General features: G+C 41.8%; 1 protein-coding gene across 14 annotated transcripts in view; it reads right to left on the bottom strand.

Annotated features, from left to right (window-relative positions):
• The window catches only part of brsk2a (BR serine/threonine kinase 2a), a 187,503-nt gene that overhangs the window by 27,616 nt on the left and 140,593 nt on the right, over positions 1-19,294 (bottom strand). For all 14 annotated transcript variants that reach the window (XM_039808458.1, XM_039808465.1, XM_039808463.1 and 11 more), the window contains 4 exons: positions 10,364-10,480; positions 4,967-5,000; positions 4,778-4,846; positions 3,075-3,221 (listed from right to left, as the gene is read on the bottom strand). In XM_039808458.1, coding sequence (XP_039664392.1) covers positions 3,075-3,221; positions 4,778-4,846; positions 4,967-5,000; positions 10,364-10,480 — 367 coding nt within the window. The remainder of the gene's footprint in view (positions 1-3,074; positions 3,222-4,777; positions 4,847-4,966; positions 5,001-10,363; positions 10,481-19,294) is intronic.

The following is a 19,294-nucleotide window of genomic DNA, read 5'->3' as shown; positions in this document are numbered from 1 at the left end:
CTCCAGTCATTTCAATGAGGGGAAGGTGTCAGAGGAGAAACGGTTTCAATCACAGTGGTAGGAGTATGAAGCAGTTGCCACTCACGTGACTGGCACAGAATTTGCTCTCTTGCTCAGAGTTCACCATACTTAACTTATGGTGGTAACAGCCGGGCGGCAGGAACCACTTTTAAAAAACGCTTTATTTTTTTGGGAAACGCTCTTGCTGTTAGGCAGTTGTCAGGGCGGTAGCAATGTGAAACCAGCTTTAGGCTAGCTCGTAAGATAGCCTTAGCTAAAGCACATTTTTATGTTAATAATTTACCCACTTCTTCCTTCTTCTGGAATTCCAAAATAGGTTTTGATGTTCCAACATCTTTGAAATTGAGTCTGTTATACCACATAAATGAGCATTAACTAATCCTGCTAAAAGGTGAGTAGCCTAGCTTAGAAAAGTAGCAGGAAGCACTGTCTCTGCAGCCTCTGAATCTGATGGAATTTGTGTTAAATTACAGTGTGATTTCTCAGTGAAACACAAAAACACACACACGCTTCTTTTTATTTTCCTCCAAAAACCTTGGTACGCCAACTGTGCGGTCCCCATTAATGTATTACTGTATATGTCTGTGATGTACTGCTCTTTAATATAATAAGCTAGCCAGTCCTCTTCGTTAGCCAGGGATCACAAGGATGCAGATCTTTCCAGGGTGTCTGTCTTCATTTTAATACTGAAGATGAGATGACAGTGTTGAGGTGGCTGGCCCGGTCGCCTCCGGGGCCCCCGACTAAGCAGACAGGAAATGAAGAGAAAGGTTTTTATTGGGCTAAGCCCCTAAAGCCCGGTACGTGCCCTCCTACTCAAGACTCTGAAGGTCCTTGGCTTTGTGTGTGTACTTGTGTGCAGTGGTGTAGTCTAATGTAGTGTGTATACTGTGCTTTATAGGCCAGAATCTGCTTTTTTTTATATCATAGTGGGGGGTCTGGGTGTCCTGCCCCAGGGAAGTTTTGAGCATCAAGGACTTCATTTCCTGTATTTGGATACCCTTTTATGCACCAATTTACGGTGGAAATCCCTTCATTTAGCCTACGTGAAGAAGAAAAACCCATATGACAATTCAAAATATAATGTAAAGTATGTTGTTGTGGGTCATTGGGCATTTTTAAGTGGGTATATGGAAATCCTGGAGCTTTCTTAGTGGGTATACTCCGTATACCTGCGTATCACGTAGACTACACCACTGCTTGTGTGCATCTACTTGCAAAATTTTATTACCAGGAGGTGACAATAGCCATACTGAAACGCAGCCAGTCATTTTGTTCTGATTACCCTATCGATTTGATTCAACAAACTGAAGTCAACATCATTATGACAAATAATCCCTAGCAAAAGAATGACATGTTCCCTTATGATGTCATTCCCACCCTTGGGTGTACCTGTCGCGTCTCTGACTAAGCGGTCACCACTAAACTCCAAGAACGCTTAGCCTAAAAGAGCTATTTGACATTCTGTGAGGTTATAACACATCCCCAGAGCTCTGTTTGGAGCCCTCGTGCACGGGAGGGGGGTCGGAGAGGTAGCATATTCTCTCACAGCAGCTCGGTTTTGCCGAGGACAGCGCTGGAGGCTGCTGGACATATCTAGGGGATCTCAGGGTGACCTGTCCTCGTCAGGCAGAGAGAACAGAAAAATAAAGTATATACAGCATACTAAAGAGGCGGGGGCTTTCAAGTTCATGTTTCGACAGTGCTGCTTATCTGAAGGGCTGTACCTTAAGGATGTCAACTATCCTGCAAATGAGCATCTCTTTCTTTTTAGCTTTCTAGTCTTTTTTTTTTCTTCTTTCACATTTCTCCTGTTATGTAAAATCATTCTGACACTGTAAAAGATAGCTAAGGCACAGGGAAATGGAGCATCAGCATCCACTTAAGGGTGGTGTCACCACATTTGCTTACAGGCAGGTGCATGAAAACAGTTTTGTTAACTGCATTGATTCTCAAAGACACCTGGAGAGCCTAGAGAGGTTGTGTGTGCAATGCAGGGTAAGAACAACCGGGCAGCAACATCTCTGTGTGAACTTTTTGAGATCTTTCTTTCAATATTAAAATTTCCCCTTTGTCCACCTCTATCTCCCCCTCATACTGACTCTCTGCCCTTCACATCCCTCTGTTCTCAAGCTATCTTGCAGCCACCTCGCCAAGGTGATCAGATGCTGTGTAGAAAGGGACTGGCACACTAAACAGTGCAGAGGGAGAGCACACAAACAACAGTCATCTCCTGAATTCACATCCTGCACTTGAGGAAGAACTCAAACAGAATCGGGGATGAGGTGAGGCAAACACTTTTGAAACACGGGGGAGAAAAGAAGAAACAAAGAAAAAGATGATGGTTGGCTTGGCAGCAAGTAAATATTAGCTACTTTAGTTTGAATGTGTATCTCTGCCATCCTGCTTTCTTCTTGGAGCATTACAAGTTCTCCCATCTTGCTGTGGATCTGCATTCCTCTCTTAACACAGATCTGATGTGTCTGGGTTTCCCCCCCCCATGAAAGTTGTCATAACATCCAAATGTGTTTTGCTGCTTCTACAACATCATTAGTTAACACTACTAGTCGTGGACTACGAAAATGAAATATTCAATGCAGATATAATTCAGGCCTTATTGAGTCACTGGGAATGTATGAATTGTGCATGAGTAGTACTGTGTAGCTTCATGTATTGTAACACATCATGCATACTGCTTAAGAATAACAACATGTAATTCAGAGGTTCAGAATACTGAAATTTGACGGTTGTCAATCTCATAAGGGTTTAATGTTCCTTCTGAAATTACTCATATATAGTTTCCTCCCCTTTACTGCTGAGGTGGCCTCCTTTCTTTTGTGAAGGCTTTCTGCAAGACTTTGGGCTTCCTTCACCAGACTGTTTCCCCAGAGTTAAAAGCTATTTTCTAAAATATCATTGCATGTTGTAGCAAGAAGATTTCCCGTAACTGGAACTAAAGGGCCAAGCTCAAAGCATGTAAAACAGCCCAAGTCCAAAAAGAACAAACATAATCATAATGGTGTGTTATTATCCATTCACTTAATTGAACTGACCGTTAGTCTTTTGGTGGCATCCACTTCAATCATGCCACGGAGGAGGTTTTGACAGTCTGGAGGGATGAAATGTGGCATGTGAAACACACCCAACTTCACCTTCTCTAGCAGATTCCTCAGGTTGTCATCATCAAACGGTAGTGCACCCTGGAGAGACACAGAAAAGGAACAGAGAGTAACAACAGGGACAATAAATTGAAAGTGGTGAAGATGTAGATGTAGGAATAAAAGTAGAGAAGAAACCATTTTTGCTTGTTTTAATGGCAGCATTAGAACAGAAAAAAGGCAAAAAAGAAAAAGAAACAAGAATATGAAGGACTTACAAGGCTCGCCAGAAGAAACAAAACTACCTTCTGAGTCTAAATCCTGCACGACTTAAAGAACAGGCTCGCTTTCTCAACTTGTTCTCAACTCTCCAATTAGAGCATTCTGCCCTCAGCCATGATGCAAAATAAATAATAAACAGCGGTAAGCTGAAAACAGGGCTTTTCTAATAATTACCCAGCTTTCTCATTTACCTCGTTCATTTAGCATTCTCTCATCATAGTCATTTATCAGAGCGAGCTGACACCTCACAGATGTGGCTGTTTGATGAATGACAACCTCCACCACGAGACAAGATGGAGGGGGAGAGAAAGAGGAAAAGGGTGAGAAAGATACAAAGAAAGGCTGAGAAATGAAGAGAGGTAGAGGAAAGAAAGGGGGGGCAGGCTTGTGTAACAGATGATCTGAGCGCAGCCTAACTGCTGGAGAGTATGCGTGTCTTCCACAATCAGACAAATGGTTATCTCGCAGCCAGATGACAGGACAAAACAGGAGAAAGACAATGTTCATCTGCAGTCAAAGAGCGTCAAGGAGAAACGTTTGTTTGGAGCGAGAGAAGTGCGGTCAGAATGGAGACAATGGTAAACAACATCAGGTTTATGCAATGCAAGAGTACAAGGGTGTCCTTAACACAAGCACACACACACACACACACACACACACACACACACACACACACACACACACACACACACACACACACACACACACAAGACAAGACAAAGTGAGGGAGAAAGAGGTAAAATACACAGGGCCTGTGGCCAAAAGCCGCCCTGTCAGCGTTGGTATTTATTTTGGGCTCTCTTCTTTCAGTTTGGCTGTATGAATTATTCATGGAGCAGCAGTGTGTAGGAACTACAGTATAGCTGTTGATGAAACAGAGCTTCAGGGCAGCATGGCTGGGGAAACACAGACATAATGTAGCAAGAGAATAAACCTGATTATGGATACAGTGTTGATACAGGATAATGAATACAAAGATGCCTCTATTCTCCGATGTTCTGTTGCGCAAGAATTTCTGCTTAAGGGCATTCCTGCATCATCTATTCCAGTAAGACCTTCTTAATGATCAGATTTCAAATGTAACGCCCTGAACCCTAACTTTCTGTTTGAAACGGCAGCTTCAAGCTCCCACCATCTCCTCATTCCACTGAGGTCAACCTTGAGTCAACAGCCTGAGAGCAAAGTTGGGAATGTCCTGTTACAAGGCTATACTTTTGATCCATTACAGCTGGTAGAAAGGCTGCACATACTGTTTGACTATGAAGAGGAGGCAACACTTTATGGTTAAATTGTGTTATGCCATATTTATCTGGAGAATTTTAAACTAGTATGTCAGTCCAGTCAGCATCAGTTAGTAAAGTACAAGATGCACTCACCACCAACAGGGCAAATAGAATGACCCCACAGCTCCAGACGTCTGCTTTCCTCCCGTCATACTTCTCTCCCTAAGGACGAGAGAGTGTTTGTTAGCGGGTTAGGGCAGAGTGTTAAGGTTGGTAAAAATGAGATGAGGGACTATGAAAAAGAAGCTAAAAAACATTCTGAATCAGTTCAAAATGACTTACCCTGATGACCTCTGGACAAGCGTAGTGTGGAGATCTGTTGGGAAAACAGAAAAAAGTGCAAACAGTGAACAAATTTACACAATTTACACAAAGACAGAAAAAAGGTTCTAGGTTATTTAAAGAATTTTCCATTTGTACTGCTGTAAGTCAGGGTAATGCAATCATGGTTATAGAATCATGACACAACAAATATTAAACAGTCTTACTGTACACCGCTGTATGAAAATGTGAAGAGAACAATTTAGGAAGACAATAAATGTCTCAAGTGAGCATAGATCAAGATGTGCTTCAGGAGTTTAGACATCCTGAGGGTGTTTGGATGTCCTCCTGCTTGCTCACTCAAGGGCATCCTCTCACAGCAGACAGTGAACAGACCCACTAATCTTTACTGCACCTGGATGGGCTGACAGTAAACCCAATGACTAGATTGACACATCAATATCGTATGAAGATTTATGGAGGTACCTTGCAACGTCTGCTCCATAAGCCACTGGCTATGAGAGGCAGTGGAGTGACTTGTTATTTTATACATACACAGTGGCACTTTTGCAGTACGTTGACATTACCACATTGCCAAATTGAGTCCCTTGATATAAAAAGAAACGGGTAATAAGAAGTGCTTTGCATCAATCTAAAATCAAATAACCTTTTAGCTACAGGATGTTTCTTTGTTTCTCTGATTTTGGGCAGGGCTCTTCTCTTTCTCGACATGCCTGCATGTGACTGCAAACAGAAAGCAAATCGGGCACCTGTCTCCCCAAACCTCTCAGCCTGGTGATCTGTCCTCCGCCTCCTCCTCCCGCTCAGTCTAATCTAGCACCAGGATATTTGGCTCTAATGAGAGACTATCTGAAGTCTGTAAACATGGCGTCCATTAGCTGTGCTGTTGTTTTGTGTACTCATGAATACCAGTCCTGACGGCACGGCTTCCCCTGGCTGTCAAAATACTGGCCGATAGCAAACACTGCCTCCATGTCAACGGAGAAGCTCAAACACGAGTCTATGCAAATACGGCCCTCCTGATTGCAAGTGTCATTGTGCATTATGCAGATGAGTGAGGAATAAAAAATAAAAAACAAGCCTGAGGTTTGCACTAGTTATGCCTTGTGAGTGCCAACAAACACGAGCCACAGCTGGAACCAGTGTGAATATAAACTTATTATTTGCAGGTCGGTGGCCAACAGGGTGAAGGTAAAGACTGGAATAGAATCTGAGCTGAATCCTAATTTGTCATTATTAGAACACTAAATCAGTCAGCTATATCATCAGTATATGCTTAGAATATGCTCATCTCTCGGGGCGGCCTCCAGCTCACCCTGTAATTACAGTTACACACCAACCAGACGGCCAACCGTCGGCAGAAAATCAGTCTCCCGGAGTTGGTCTAAAAAGTGCCACATAACACACCAAAGAGATAAGACGTAATACGTCTCCATAACAGCAGGCGGCGCTAATCTGTATTGTTGCCCAAAAAATGAAAACCGGCAGCTGATTGGATTAACGCGTCACATGGGTTTGTTTTCTCCGGAAATTCAAAGCCAGACTGTCATGGCGGCTTGTTCAGAATACGATCTCATATTGTACTAAAATAGTTCACTGAAACATGTTTCTGAAAACATTTTAAGCGAGAAATAGGCCAGTTGCTGAATCTGTCTTCATTTCAGATCAATAAAGGTCAGTTTAAAAGATTTTCGTAAGATTTTGAGAGACTCTAGTCACGCTCATTCCGCTCGCCATTTCCGGGTGAATCCCGACAGCCCTGTCTCTGAATGAACATGTCAGGTCGGCCAAAATGAAGGCCGACAGCTCCTCAGACGGACGACGGCACGGGACACACCGAACAGACTCGTGAGTCACTGACCTCGCCAGACTGTCCAACAGCCGATTATCGGGTTAGTGTGTCAGCGCCTTAAGAGCGTTCGCCCCATGTCGGCTGAGTCCTGCAGCGGTGCAGGTTCAAATCTGACATGCTGCCCTTTGCGGTGTGTCATCCCCCATCTCTCTCCCCCTTTCATGTCTATCCACTGTCACTTGTAATAAAGGGAAAAAGCCCCCCAAAAAATCTTTAAAAGAATATGCTCATCTCTTTTCAACTCTGACCCATACATACATTGGCTTACTTTCCATATATATATGTACTTTTATATATGTCAGCTTTTAAACTTTTCAATACTGAAAATTCCACTTCTTTAATCTCTTCACTGTAGGACTCTTGAAAACTACCAAGTCATGTAGCGAGTATCCATGGAATCCATGACCCCTGTATCCTGTTTAGCTCTACCTGCATTTAATGACCTAATGTAATAAGAGGTGTGAATTAAGTTCATTTAAATGTATTGTAGCTTACCACAATAATATTCTGGCCACATCATGGAATTTATATCATGATAAAAAATCCCTTGCTGCTCACACCAGAAATTCAGATTATAGACTTGGATACTAAAGATAAATAGAGAGCTGTAAAGAGCCACTTCCCTCTGACCGGAGTGAAAAATGCAGTCTTTTGAAGAACAGATGTGCGTGGGTTGACATAACATCAGTCTTTTCTTGCTCATTTACTCTCTCAACCTAACACCACCAACATCCCATACATAGCATTAACAGACAGAACAGTGTTATTCTGAGGGCAGCAAATAGCAGCACAGTGGGACAAAATTCAGCTGAAAGTGATTTGCCCGACAGCATAAAGACAAAAAAACGCAATTGATTAAGGACCTGATATTGTACTCAAGCGGACGGCTGAAGTGGGGAAACAAAAATGATAAAGATGTATTAAAAAGCAGTCTTTATCTATTATACACTGAAGGGCCTATCAGTGTCAGACTATTTGCAGAGAGATGTCTGGACCAAACAATAAATATTATATATATAATATAATATTATAATAAGTTAAACTATAAAGATTACCATGTCCCTTATAGCATACATAGTACATTGTGGTTTGTAAGGAGGTATCATGAGCTCAAGAGATAGGAATTCCTATAGAGCAGGGAAAGAATCAGCAGTATGGGCCGGCAATATTGAAGAGACACTGCGACATGCAGCTCGTCTTGATGAAAATTCTGCTTTTCTAACCAAATTTGTGCGGCTCCTCGCTGCTTACTAGATAATTTCCTTTCATCAATCAAAGCAACAGAACTAAACAAACAGCAAGCACTGATGAACTCGCAGCTGGGCTTACACAGACAGAGAGAGAGGTTGTACACGCGTTCCTGGATCCATATTTGTATGTGCTTGTCAATGCCTCGTCTATACGTGCGTATGCCTGCATGTGTTTATGTATGTGCTCCGAGGCTCCCCCTACTCTACCTGGGGCGTGTCTCATCTTCACTCCGCTCCATTATCCGTGGCAAATGGAATACATTTGTGTCAGACTGCTGCATGGTGAGAGGGGGCCAGATAAATGTGTTTAATTAAAAAATGTCATATCTACACTTAGAGATGGGACAGTCAGAAGAGCATGAATAATCAATAACCACACATACAGTGTATGGCACATTCACATGTATAGGCAAGACACACAAACATCCTGTGAGACACACACACACACACACACACACACACACACACACACACACACACACACACACACACACATTGATGGAGCTGAGAGTGGAACGAAAACTGAACTACTTTGCTTAGCTGTGTCTGTCTGTGCCTGCATCTCTGTGTTCCCAACAGCAACAAGTACCTTTAGCACTTTGTAAATGTATATGGGGGACTAAGCAGATGCACTGCACCTGGATTGCATAGCAGCATTTCAGAGTGGAAGCAGAACGCATCAAATATAGATACAGTTGGTCTACAGGCTACTGCAAAAAGCTGAGTAACAGCCGTCACATTATGTGGCCTTTCTAGGAAAAGAAAACACTTCAGCGTGGTCATCATGGCTGCAGAATGACTCAGTCCTGAACATTTTACTTGTAGATAGCAATGCACGCTGCTCTCACTTGGCCTGATCTCTACCGATGAGTCATGAGAGCTTAGGCGCTGCGTTACTGCAGGAAAATTATGCAACAGTTTCAACTGCATGCTTGTGTGTGTGCATAGACATGCTTAAATATGCGTGTGTGTGTGTGTGTGTGTGTGTGTGTGTGTATTTTAAAGAGGGAATCAGAGACAGACAGAGAGACAACAAAACAAGCACAGGACAAAGGGTCCATGAGGTCAGGGATGAACTCGCCAGCGCTGTGTGCGCATGTGTGTTTGCCAAATTGCGTGTATGCAAGTGTGTGTAATTTCAGTTGCGGTTGCTTTGGAGGTATAATCTGAACAGAATCAGGTCTGAGCTGGGGACAGATGTCACAAGGCATCTCTAGCTCCCTCCCAGCCCTACATGCAGTGTCAGGTGTAACCTTCAACATTCAGATGACCAAAAAGACCCCTTGGTTTACATCTACTGGCCTATCCATACCACCACAGCATTTATAGACTGATTTAGATGTCTGTCACATGTCGTTCACTGAACAGATATTTTTCTAAATCTACAGATGACACACATCAATGTGTTATTTTATGCTCCAAATCAATTTTCTTTTTCTTATGTGCCCAGTGAAGCATAATCTTAATAGGAAGCCATATAAATCACTAAATCTACTATGTTCTATATGTGTTTTTACTTGTGTACTATGCCTACAAATATTGATCAAGGCCACAAGTTTTATAATCAGAGCTATCCTGTTTCAATTCAGGCATACAATACTTCATTAGAAGGGGAACATAAAACAAAGAATTGGCTGTGCTTACATCTCATTTCCAGTGTGAATTAAAGGTAAGAGTAAAATGAAATGAAACCAGAATCCTAAAACTGAACCTTCATCAACTGAGTTGTCTCTTTTATTTAAGAGGCAACTCAACTTTTATTTAACCCTGCACACTGTTCAGGGTTAAATAAAAACACTCCCACAATATGGATGACCATACTCAAAAGACTTTGAAAGTGACTTCCTGCAAGCAAATTCATTACAGTCGTTGTGGGATTGATGGGCCTGCCGTGGTCGGGACTGCCAGACCATAAAGCCCAGCGTCAGATATGAGGAGACGGAGAGCAGCAGTAATGTGTGGCCGTGGCCCTGGCCCTGCTCAGAGCCAGATAGCACTCTCTGTGAGAGACACCAACCGTCTCTCCTCAAGAGATCAACACTGCATGATAACCGAGGCTTTGAGAACACGGCACCTTGCAGAGGGCTTGATAGCTTCACTCATCATTCTCTATTGCTTCACCACTCTCATCTCAGTCTCTCTCTGTTGCATACCGGCAACTTCATGTGCCCTCCAACTATGACCTATGTTTTACCTTCAGGACATTCTTAGAATCCTCTTTATTTCAATTGCAGAGGGTGTGAGTCAGACATTGCATTAGAAACCATGCATCACAAGGATTTCTGTATCGCTTACCCGCAGCTGGTTTCCAGCAGACTGTCTCCAACCTGAAGGGAGGCCATGCCGAAGTCTGCTATCCTGATGTTGTTCTTTTCATCTAGCAACAGGTTCTCAGGCTTCAGATCCCTGTGGCTGAAAGATAGTGAGACAAAGACATAAAACAGTTAATGAAACATGAAAGAGCTCATCGTGGCTTATATAAAACTAGTGAAAGTGAGGAGAAACGAAAGGCGTGCCGCAAGGTTTATCAAACACCTTTGGATCAAGCTTGGATACACATCTGTGCATGTAACTGTGAACAACACAGCATCTTAACCGGTTACTGGGCGCCCTCCTCGTCTCTGCAACACCTCTCACTTTGATCCGTCCATGCTGAGACTAGGGGGCTACCACCTCAGCGCTGAGCTAGTACGAGGTGTGACAGCCCCCTGCTGTGTCCTTTTCTCCTTCCCTCCCTCTTCGCCCCTCATCCACATCCTCTCATCTCCCAGACAGCCACCAGCAAACAGGCTGGGCAAAGGGCGTCAAGGGGAGCCGGCAACAGAGGTGGTGTTCATTAGCTGCCATTCATTACTGCTAAGCACAGCGAGGGGGATAATATCCGACGGACATCGGCTCCCTCCTTAAAAAGGACCATTGACAGGAAGATCGGTCTCAAATCATGTATGCTGTTGCTGTGTCGGAGGTTAAAATCTCAATTTCGATGAGTGACTGTTCAAAAGCAGAGTAGCGTTGGTGTTTTATCGTGCATTTAACATCTCTTCTGGGGTCGAGGGTTGTTTCACATCCCACTGTGCTGTTCTTGTGTCTACCAAGGCTGAGGGAAGCACCATAGACATACACTCATTTTTATCCATCTTTCTTTTCTACACTCTTGCATATGTGTATACTTGCTTACCTCCCTTTATGCTTTTTGTAAACCGTGGGAGAGTTATACAACCACTGGGGCTGTCAGGGTGTCATAAACTAAACTTTCATCTTCTCTTTAGAGTAATGATAGAAAGGGGAGAGAAATAGCTGCATGTGTCTGCCTCATCACAATGGAAGTTTACCCTTAGATGACATCAGCTGCTACAACTTGTTTCCTGTCCTGAGGGATTACCTGTCAGCTGGTTTGTTATTACTGGCAGTCTCTGTGATCCCTGCTATAATTGAAATACAACACAGATAGCATCTAAAACAGTTCTCCCCAGGCTAAAACCTTCATCAATTCACACAACCATCATTTGGCAGTGATCTCAGGAGCGTGAGAGTTTGTCTTTTAACTAATACTGTCAAAGCACACGAGGAAGGAACAAACATTAACCAATCTGCTTAAAGGCCACCGGTGTGAGGTTGTACTAGGCGTCTCCCTATATTCCACTAGGCGTCTTTTTCAACATGCTTGATTAAATAATGCATATAATGCTCACAGCAACTAAATGTTTCATCTGAAATTTACAAATCACTTGTGACTGGAGTTTAAACATGGCAGAAGGTCAAATTGTAACTTTGTAGACACAGGGACCAGGAGACAGGGCCAGAAGGACATTAAATAATTTGGTGTGACATCAGTGACAAAAGCAATGGCAGCGCTGATTGTGTCTAGTATGTAAGACAGTGTACAAACATTGCTAACTATTGACATCATGGGAGAGATAAGCTGCTGATCCTAACAGACCCCAATCATAGAACAACAGCCTCAACAGAGCCATAAATATCTAAGTCTCCCCAACTGTCAGCCTTAAGATGCAAAAGATGCATACTTAATCATGACCTAAAATACCCATAAACATGGCATGAACATTGTGTAATCACAGGCATATCACATGTAAAACACAAAGAGCCAAACCTCAAGAGACTGATCCACAAAAGAAAAGAAGGCAACGGCGTATTTATCCACCGACAGCATCAGGGGGACAAATTGCATCTGGATGCTTTATTGGTTGTCAGGACCCTGGTATCCATAATAGAACATTAAACTGCCTCTCTGACACATTAGGCTGCACTTTGCAACTGTAATCTTGCTCACACAGCAGGCCTTGCAGCAGGGATATCTCTGTGTTGCACTCATATGTCATACAGGAGGTGACACTGTTAAACGAATTCAACAGCTGCAATGAGCTCGAATGTAACAGCAGTTTTTCTTTCCAGAAATTTGGAAGCTGTGCACCACTAGCAAGTTTTGGAAGAATGCCTTTTTTCTAAAATACTCTAAATGTCATGAGTGCATATTAGTTTTGCACGGATGTTTTTCGCAGGGAATAAAACCTGATCTGAATGTGCTACTTGCTACACAAAAAAAACACCAAAGCAGGGCTGACTATGTCATTCATCATGTTAGCATTTATTGTTATCTATTACATAGTTCTACCTTGTTCCGTGGTACAGACCTTACAGTTCCCCATGGCACTGAGCTCTTAATTTACAGGACACACATGCGTGTCTACATGCTGTCTGAGCAAGGTTTACACCCCAGTGGGGCGGTTAGACACAATTCTTGCAATTTAACACCAAGCTCTTAATTGCCTATGATCATTTGCAAGTACCATGCTGATATGTTCTGTTTTTAAAGAAGGTTGGGTCTGTCCTCTTGGGGCTCACATCCATATAATATCCCAGACATGTTTATGGCAATGAGCAGTTTTGTAACAAAATTATCCAGCCCAAGGAAAATATACTTTTCCCATGGTGACAAATCTGACATTTCATCATGTTTAATATTGCCTCTCGCTAAGCCTGTGATACAGATGGAAGATATGTGGCACTGGTTAGCTAAACAGGAACACTTGGAACTAACAGCAATGGCTCAAATGCATGTTTTGACATATTAACATGCCTGAGAAATAGCACACCTGTTTTTGCATTTTCATGAAGTGCTAAAGCTATCCTGGTTCCATTACTGTTAGCCAAAGTGGGGATTTTAACCATCATTGAAAGCTGAAATGCACCCATTTAGCCTCCAGCGCACCTCTGTGTCATCCTCCTCTTCCTCTCTTTCCTTTTTTCTCTCAAACTTGTTTTAGGCTTCTGCTGACCCAATTAGAGAGAGACCAAGCACATTCATTTAAAATGCTTTATGTTAATATGCTATCACATTAACAAAAGGGGACAACATTCTGACTGCTGACTTAGATGTGCTAGACACAATCGTTCATTAGCCAATGGGGTTAATTGTGTCTTAAGAGCAATGAGGGATGAGAATAATAAAGTTGTCTTTTTTCCCCTTTTTTGCTGTCTAATGGATTTGGTTGGTTTTTGCATTTTTGCTTAAAGCAAGTGATTGGCGAGTGTGCTTTGCTGCAATATTATTCTGTAGTCGTGTCTTTTTCTTCTTCAAGTGGCCAAGTCAATAGCACATTTGGAACACAATTTGTTCAAGGTACAGATAAAAAAGGCCAGTTGCGCAAAAGTGGGTGCAAGGTACTCAAGTGTGGTCACAGTTACACATAAATTAAAGGTTTCTATTAATCCCTATTAGAAAGTATACTTGTGAACTTATTTTACTTAGACACTAACAATAAAAGTTGCCGATTGTCAGCAATAGCCTGCACACGTCCTTCACTACGCTGTCTGTCAGAAAGCAACATAAAAAAAGCAATGGTCACTAAGTGTCAACTACTATCGTCATTGCCTATGCTCTATGTATTATCTGTTTGTGTTATGTCAACTGATAACAACACAGTATATGAACAGAGAATTCCTTTAAGTGTAAATTTAAATTAGTCAATGAAAGAACAATTTCAGATGCAATTAGTTTATTTTCCTTAAGGGACAATGTTAAAGCCGTTTTCTCCCATCATATCACCTTTGGACAAATTTGATCTCACATCCTCATCATGATCTTCAAAGTTCACTTGGATAGCTCCAGTACAGTACTGTACTTAGTGTCCTAAACATTTTGTATTCTACTCTCATATCATTTGCATTTAAACTGGATTAGAATTGAGAGGATGGCACACAGCTATCTTTTACACACAAGATTTGCCTCTCCAGTGACTGGTTACAAGAGCACTCCATCTTGTGCCATCTGGGGCATTTCTATCTATTCCTCTGGGGGTTTTGAGCAACACTGGGGATGCAATGCATTGCTGCATCTAATAAAGTGGGTAAAACATGGGATTACAATGATGGCTAGTTTTGTAATAAACAAACTATTTGCTTTGTTGTGCCAAATCTGTGTGTGCAACCCAGCGTTTGCTCTTAATCCAGAGGAGTTTGACTGAGCAAGATAGGATGAGCAGCGGACCTTCAAGGCAGAATAAACAGACATGCTGTCAGAAAAGCATTGGAGGGAAGGAGTGGCATAGATATTAAAAACCCATAGCAACGTCAGGCATCCAATACAGACAGCCATGGTGGTGCAGAATTCCTCTTAAAATAGTCCATTGTGCCTGTTCAAAATAAGAAAAGTGAATACTCTCTATCATCTGGCTCCACATAATCTTTATTATCTTAACAACCTACTGTTTGTCCTCTCTTTACAGCTACTTTTATTAACCCCATTCTTAACTTCCCTCATTCAGCCAGCCTTCTCACTTTTCTTGCTACACTTCCATTTACAACCACCAGCCCATTCCCCCTAAATCAAGCACCATAAAGCAACCTACTACTTATGCTCTCCCTCTTCCATACCCCATTTTACCCATCCCATTTCCATTTCTCCATTCCAACTACTCTCAACTTCCCTCCTCTCACCCAGTTACACCTGTATCTGCAGAAGAGGAAATATCAGATAATGTTAAATGACTGAAAGAGAGAGAGAGAGAGAGAGAGAGAGAGAGAGAGAGAGAGAGAGAGAGAGAAAATTTCATTCTGTGTTGTTAGCAACCATCAGCTGTAATGATGATAGGCTATAAGTACAGGCTTTCTGCAGGGAGGGATACAGACAGACAGTCATCTGGGTAAACTCTCCTAAGAAGGTCAACAAACACAGCCACAAACAGCCACAAGGGTATGGGCACAGATGATGGAGGATGACATATAAGCTAACATGAACTGCATGCTGAAAGATTACAATATATGAAAAAAAGAGGAAGGACGAATAAGTTGTGTTGTGTGTTTTCATCCACCTTTATGCTAATCCTAGGAGTTGGGCGCATCGAGGTGAACAGCTGGTGGAAAGTTTCCATTCTGATGCCATTAAACCATCGGAGAAGAAGAGCGCACAACAAGATGCCATAATTAAAAGCACTTCAGTCAAACCTCAAACAATGGAAAACAATGTAGAAAACGCAATGAAAATATTGCATCTATGTTTGTTTTATGTATTAATTTGAAGAAGGTTATAGTCTCCTCATCGGTCCACACACACCTGCTACTATGTTGTTGTCTCTTCAGTGAAACGCAAGCTTGAGTGACAAATAAGTCACATGCTTCACGTGCAGCATAATTTATTGGCTAAGTCTGCACTTTGTTGCATTTCGTTTTTATGGATATACCAATTTTTCCACCACAGCCAAGCAAAAAAACTTTAAAACAATATTTCAACTTTCAGGCTGGCATTTCCACTTTGTTCTTTTAGTGCGCAAATTGAAAATGCAGATAAAAACAGTTTGGATTCAAACACACTGAGTGAAAGGGAGTGAGACACAATAAGAGCAAGAGGTAGGTTTGGATTCTGCTACGCTGTCTCTGCTGATGTACTTCAATATTTTGGGTTGTATTAGCAGTATTGAATTTACATGATTTCTGTGGATAAATGTGATACAATACTTTGATATGTAAATTATTGAATTCACTAGTTTAGTCAAACCAATTTATACCAAGTTACATGTGATTATTTTCAGTGTGAAGAATATGCACTAAATAACAAAATGTATCACTGTTACAATATACAATTACATATGCCATATTCGAAAAAAGCTCTGTGGACATACAGTATAAGCAAGTGATACTATAAACAGATGCATGTGGCTCTCTAAATCCCATGAAGAGAGGAATAAAGCCGCCAATAAGGGATGGAGAGTGTGGGAGACACAGAGTGAGAGAGAAAGGTGGATATGGATGATGTGCACGATTATGCCACTGCGTGGGTTTAATATGACTGCTGGACCAGGTGTTTGTTTGTGCACATGTAAGTGGCGGTAATAATCAGTGTCAGGGAAAAGAGGATGTGTGACTGTGTATGTGTGTGTGTGTTTGCGTGTGTGTGTGAGCATGTACGATGAAGCTTTGAGCTTTAGGGACAGGGTTCTCTTCCAAGATGCACTGTGCACAAGACACAGGGTTGTTAAATGGGTTACAAGGGGAAAGACACAAGTCATTACTTAACAAACAGAACAGGGGTGAAAAAGAGGACAGAGTGTGTTGTGGTTAGGGTGAAATTGTGCTTCTTTTTCTGTGGATGGTTTGTTAAGTGTGTTTGCTCATGACTGTGCAGATGTAGGTGAAGCAAATCTCTGCTTGTGCAGCATATGACAAAAATGGAGTGGGTGGACAAAATGACTGGGGAGTGATACAGGGGTGTGTTTGGTGTGGCTCGCTTGACCTCCTATCTTGGGCATAGTATTTATGCGGCTTCAGAAACACTGAACAAATAAATATACCTTCATTGCTTACATGCAAATAGAAAGATTGTGCATTAGGCTTATCACAGGAAATCAGGGAATACGGTGCTTTCTGGGGTAAGGTAGCAAAATGCGTAGCTCATGACAAATGCCATTCCAGTTAACCTCTCATCATTTGTTAATATGGTCTAAAAGCTGGGTAAAAAGCACACAATCAGCTTGTGAAGTGTTTTGAAAATACACTTTACTCTTCTTAATCAATCCATCCATTGATCTGTGTCTCTGTTGGGCGTTTGCAGTTATGGCAGACCGCAACACTGACTTCTTTGGAGAGTGTATACTGTGATGATGTGTGGTTGTGGTCTCATCTCTGTTCTCACTAGTGTGTCACTCCATCTGTATCGGAGTCATCCATTGCAGATGTTACATTGGCAGACTTACTGTAACTAATAACATCCAAACACAAGACATGTCTTAGTGAGGAGAGAGGTAAATAGTTTGACACTGGATCTAGTCTCTGTAATTTTTCATCCATGATCATAAATGACCTGAAACAGCAATAGCAATAGTTTTTTATTGAAATGTTAGCAGTTCAAGTCCAATGAATAGCTTGAAATGGTACAAAGGTAAGTGGTGAACTGCCTGAGGTTAAAAAAAAAAGTAAGGTTACCCAAAACTGAAAAATAATGTACATTTCAGTATATTAAAAGGCCTTTTTCAGGGAACAAGAAATGGGTAAACAATGTAAAGCTGTTCTGCAGCAATGGAGGTTGATCAAGCTTTGAAAGTTGGTGCTACCAATTCCCACAGGTGTTCCAACTTGTCTGGATTACTTACAACCCCCTCTGTTTGTATAAAAGTATTGTTGGAACACACTGTGGTACCATACCCTTGTGAGCATTATTTGAACAGTATTGTACTGCAGAAAGTAGTGTGTTGCTATAAAAATGGCAAGAGACAGACCATCATAACACTTACTTACTTTATATAGGCTTAATTGTATTTTACTTTTATTTTAGAAGTTATCTGTTGTAGTTATGGCTGATACTGGGGCAGGGCCATCACAGAAAAAAAGGAAATTAAACAAAGAAAAACTAAAAGATAAAAGGGAAAGACAGATGACGGGCGAATTGGCCCTCAGGTATGTAATTTGTCTATTTCATTCATAAAATAACTTTACAATGCACAATGTGGTTGTACGCCAGTAGCTTACATTAAATTACGCCCCCCCTTCCATTTAGCACCTGATTTTTCAGTCCGTGTTTGTGTTAGCATACCATTTTCTTTTACCTTGTCCCCCTGTACTTGAGTAAAGCATTCTTAGATTTCATGAAATGCGCTATATTAATTTAAGGTATTATTTCGTTGGTTGCTACAACAACTCCTAATGCTTTGGCTCGTGACACAGTGACAGTGATAACGTTACCCGGTTTAGCACATGATACATCCAGGCTAAGTTACCGTGTGCAACACTTGAGCTTTAACAATGCATCTGTAACTTATTCTTTTATTGTAAATGAATAATTTTCTGTCTGAGCAAAACATTCATCACAACTATATGACCTCCCGGTAAAGCTACCTCAGTAATGGGTAATACAACACCGTAAAGAAAATACCTTTATGACAGCAGGTACGGTTAAAACACTATTGCTTTTGTCCAATGCCCCCTAAAGAATCAACACAAACTGAATGTTCCAAATAGCCACTTTAACATACAATGAAGATGAAGAATTTCTCTCACTGCCTCAGCATTTATTATAAATATCTCTCAATGACGATTCCTTTCCAATGTCTGTTTTTATCCTACCCTAACCTATCTTTGCCTCATCTCCCTCGTCAGCTATTTCTGTGTACTTCACACTGTCCCTTTCTCTTCCTCCTTGTAAAAAGAAAACTCTGCCTAAATCAGTTCGCAATCTGAATCAGGCAGCGGAAACACTGAGTCATAAATAGCCCTCTATGCTCTTTCATTCAGACTTAAGGCTCTGACACACCAACCCGATGGCCGACCGTTGGCAGAAAAGGCAGTCTGACTGATCAGTCGGCTCCCCGAGGTCAAAAAAAGTGCCTCAGAACACACCAAAGTGACGCCGACTTGAGCGTACGTTCTGCGTGTGCACAAGACGTAATACGTCTCCATAACAGCAGGCGGCGCTAATCTGTATTGTCGCCCCAAAAATGAAAACCGGAAATGACGGAACATCTCGTAAACACAGAGCACACTGTCATCAGTCATTGTTTTCATCAGAGAGTGTTGATAGTACTCAAGAAGGATCGTTGTTGTCATTACTCGCTGAACGGAAGAAAATACGATGGCTAGTAATAAGAAGATACTGCCGTTGTCTGCTCTGGTTTTCTCGTGCACTGATTCGCTAGCACTCCACCAAACAGATTGGTCATTTAGTCCGACTGCCCACTGGCCGATTCAACAAGTGACGGCTCCTCTGACTAACGACGG

This window comes from Perca fluviatilis, chromosome 8 (assembly GCF_010015445.1).
Source record: "Perca fluviatilis chromosome 8, GENO_Pfluv_1.0, whole genome shotgun sequence".
NCBI lineage: Eukaryota > Metazoa > Chordata > Actinopteri > Perciformes > Percidae > Perca > Perca fluviatilis.
This window is presented reverse-complemented; position numbering and strand designations above follow the sequence as displayed.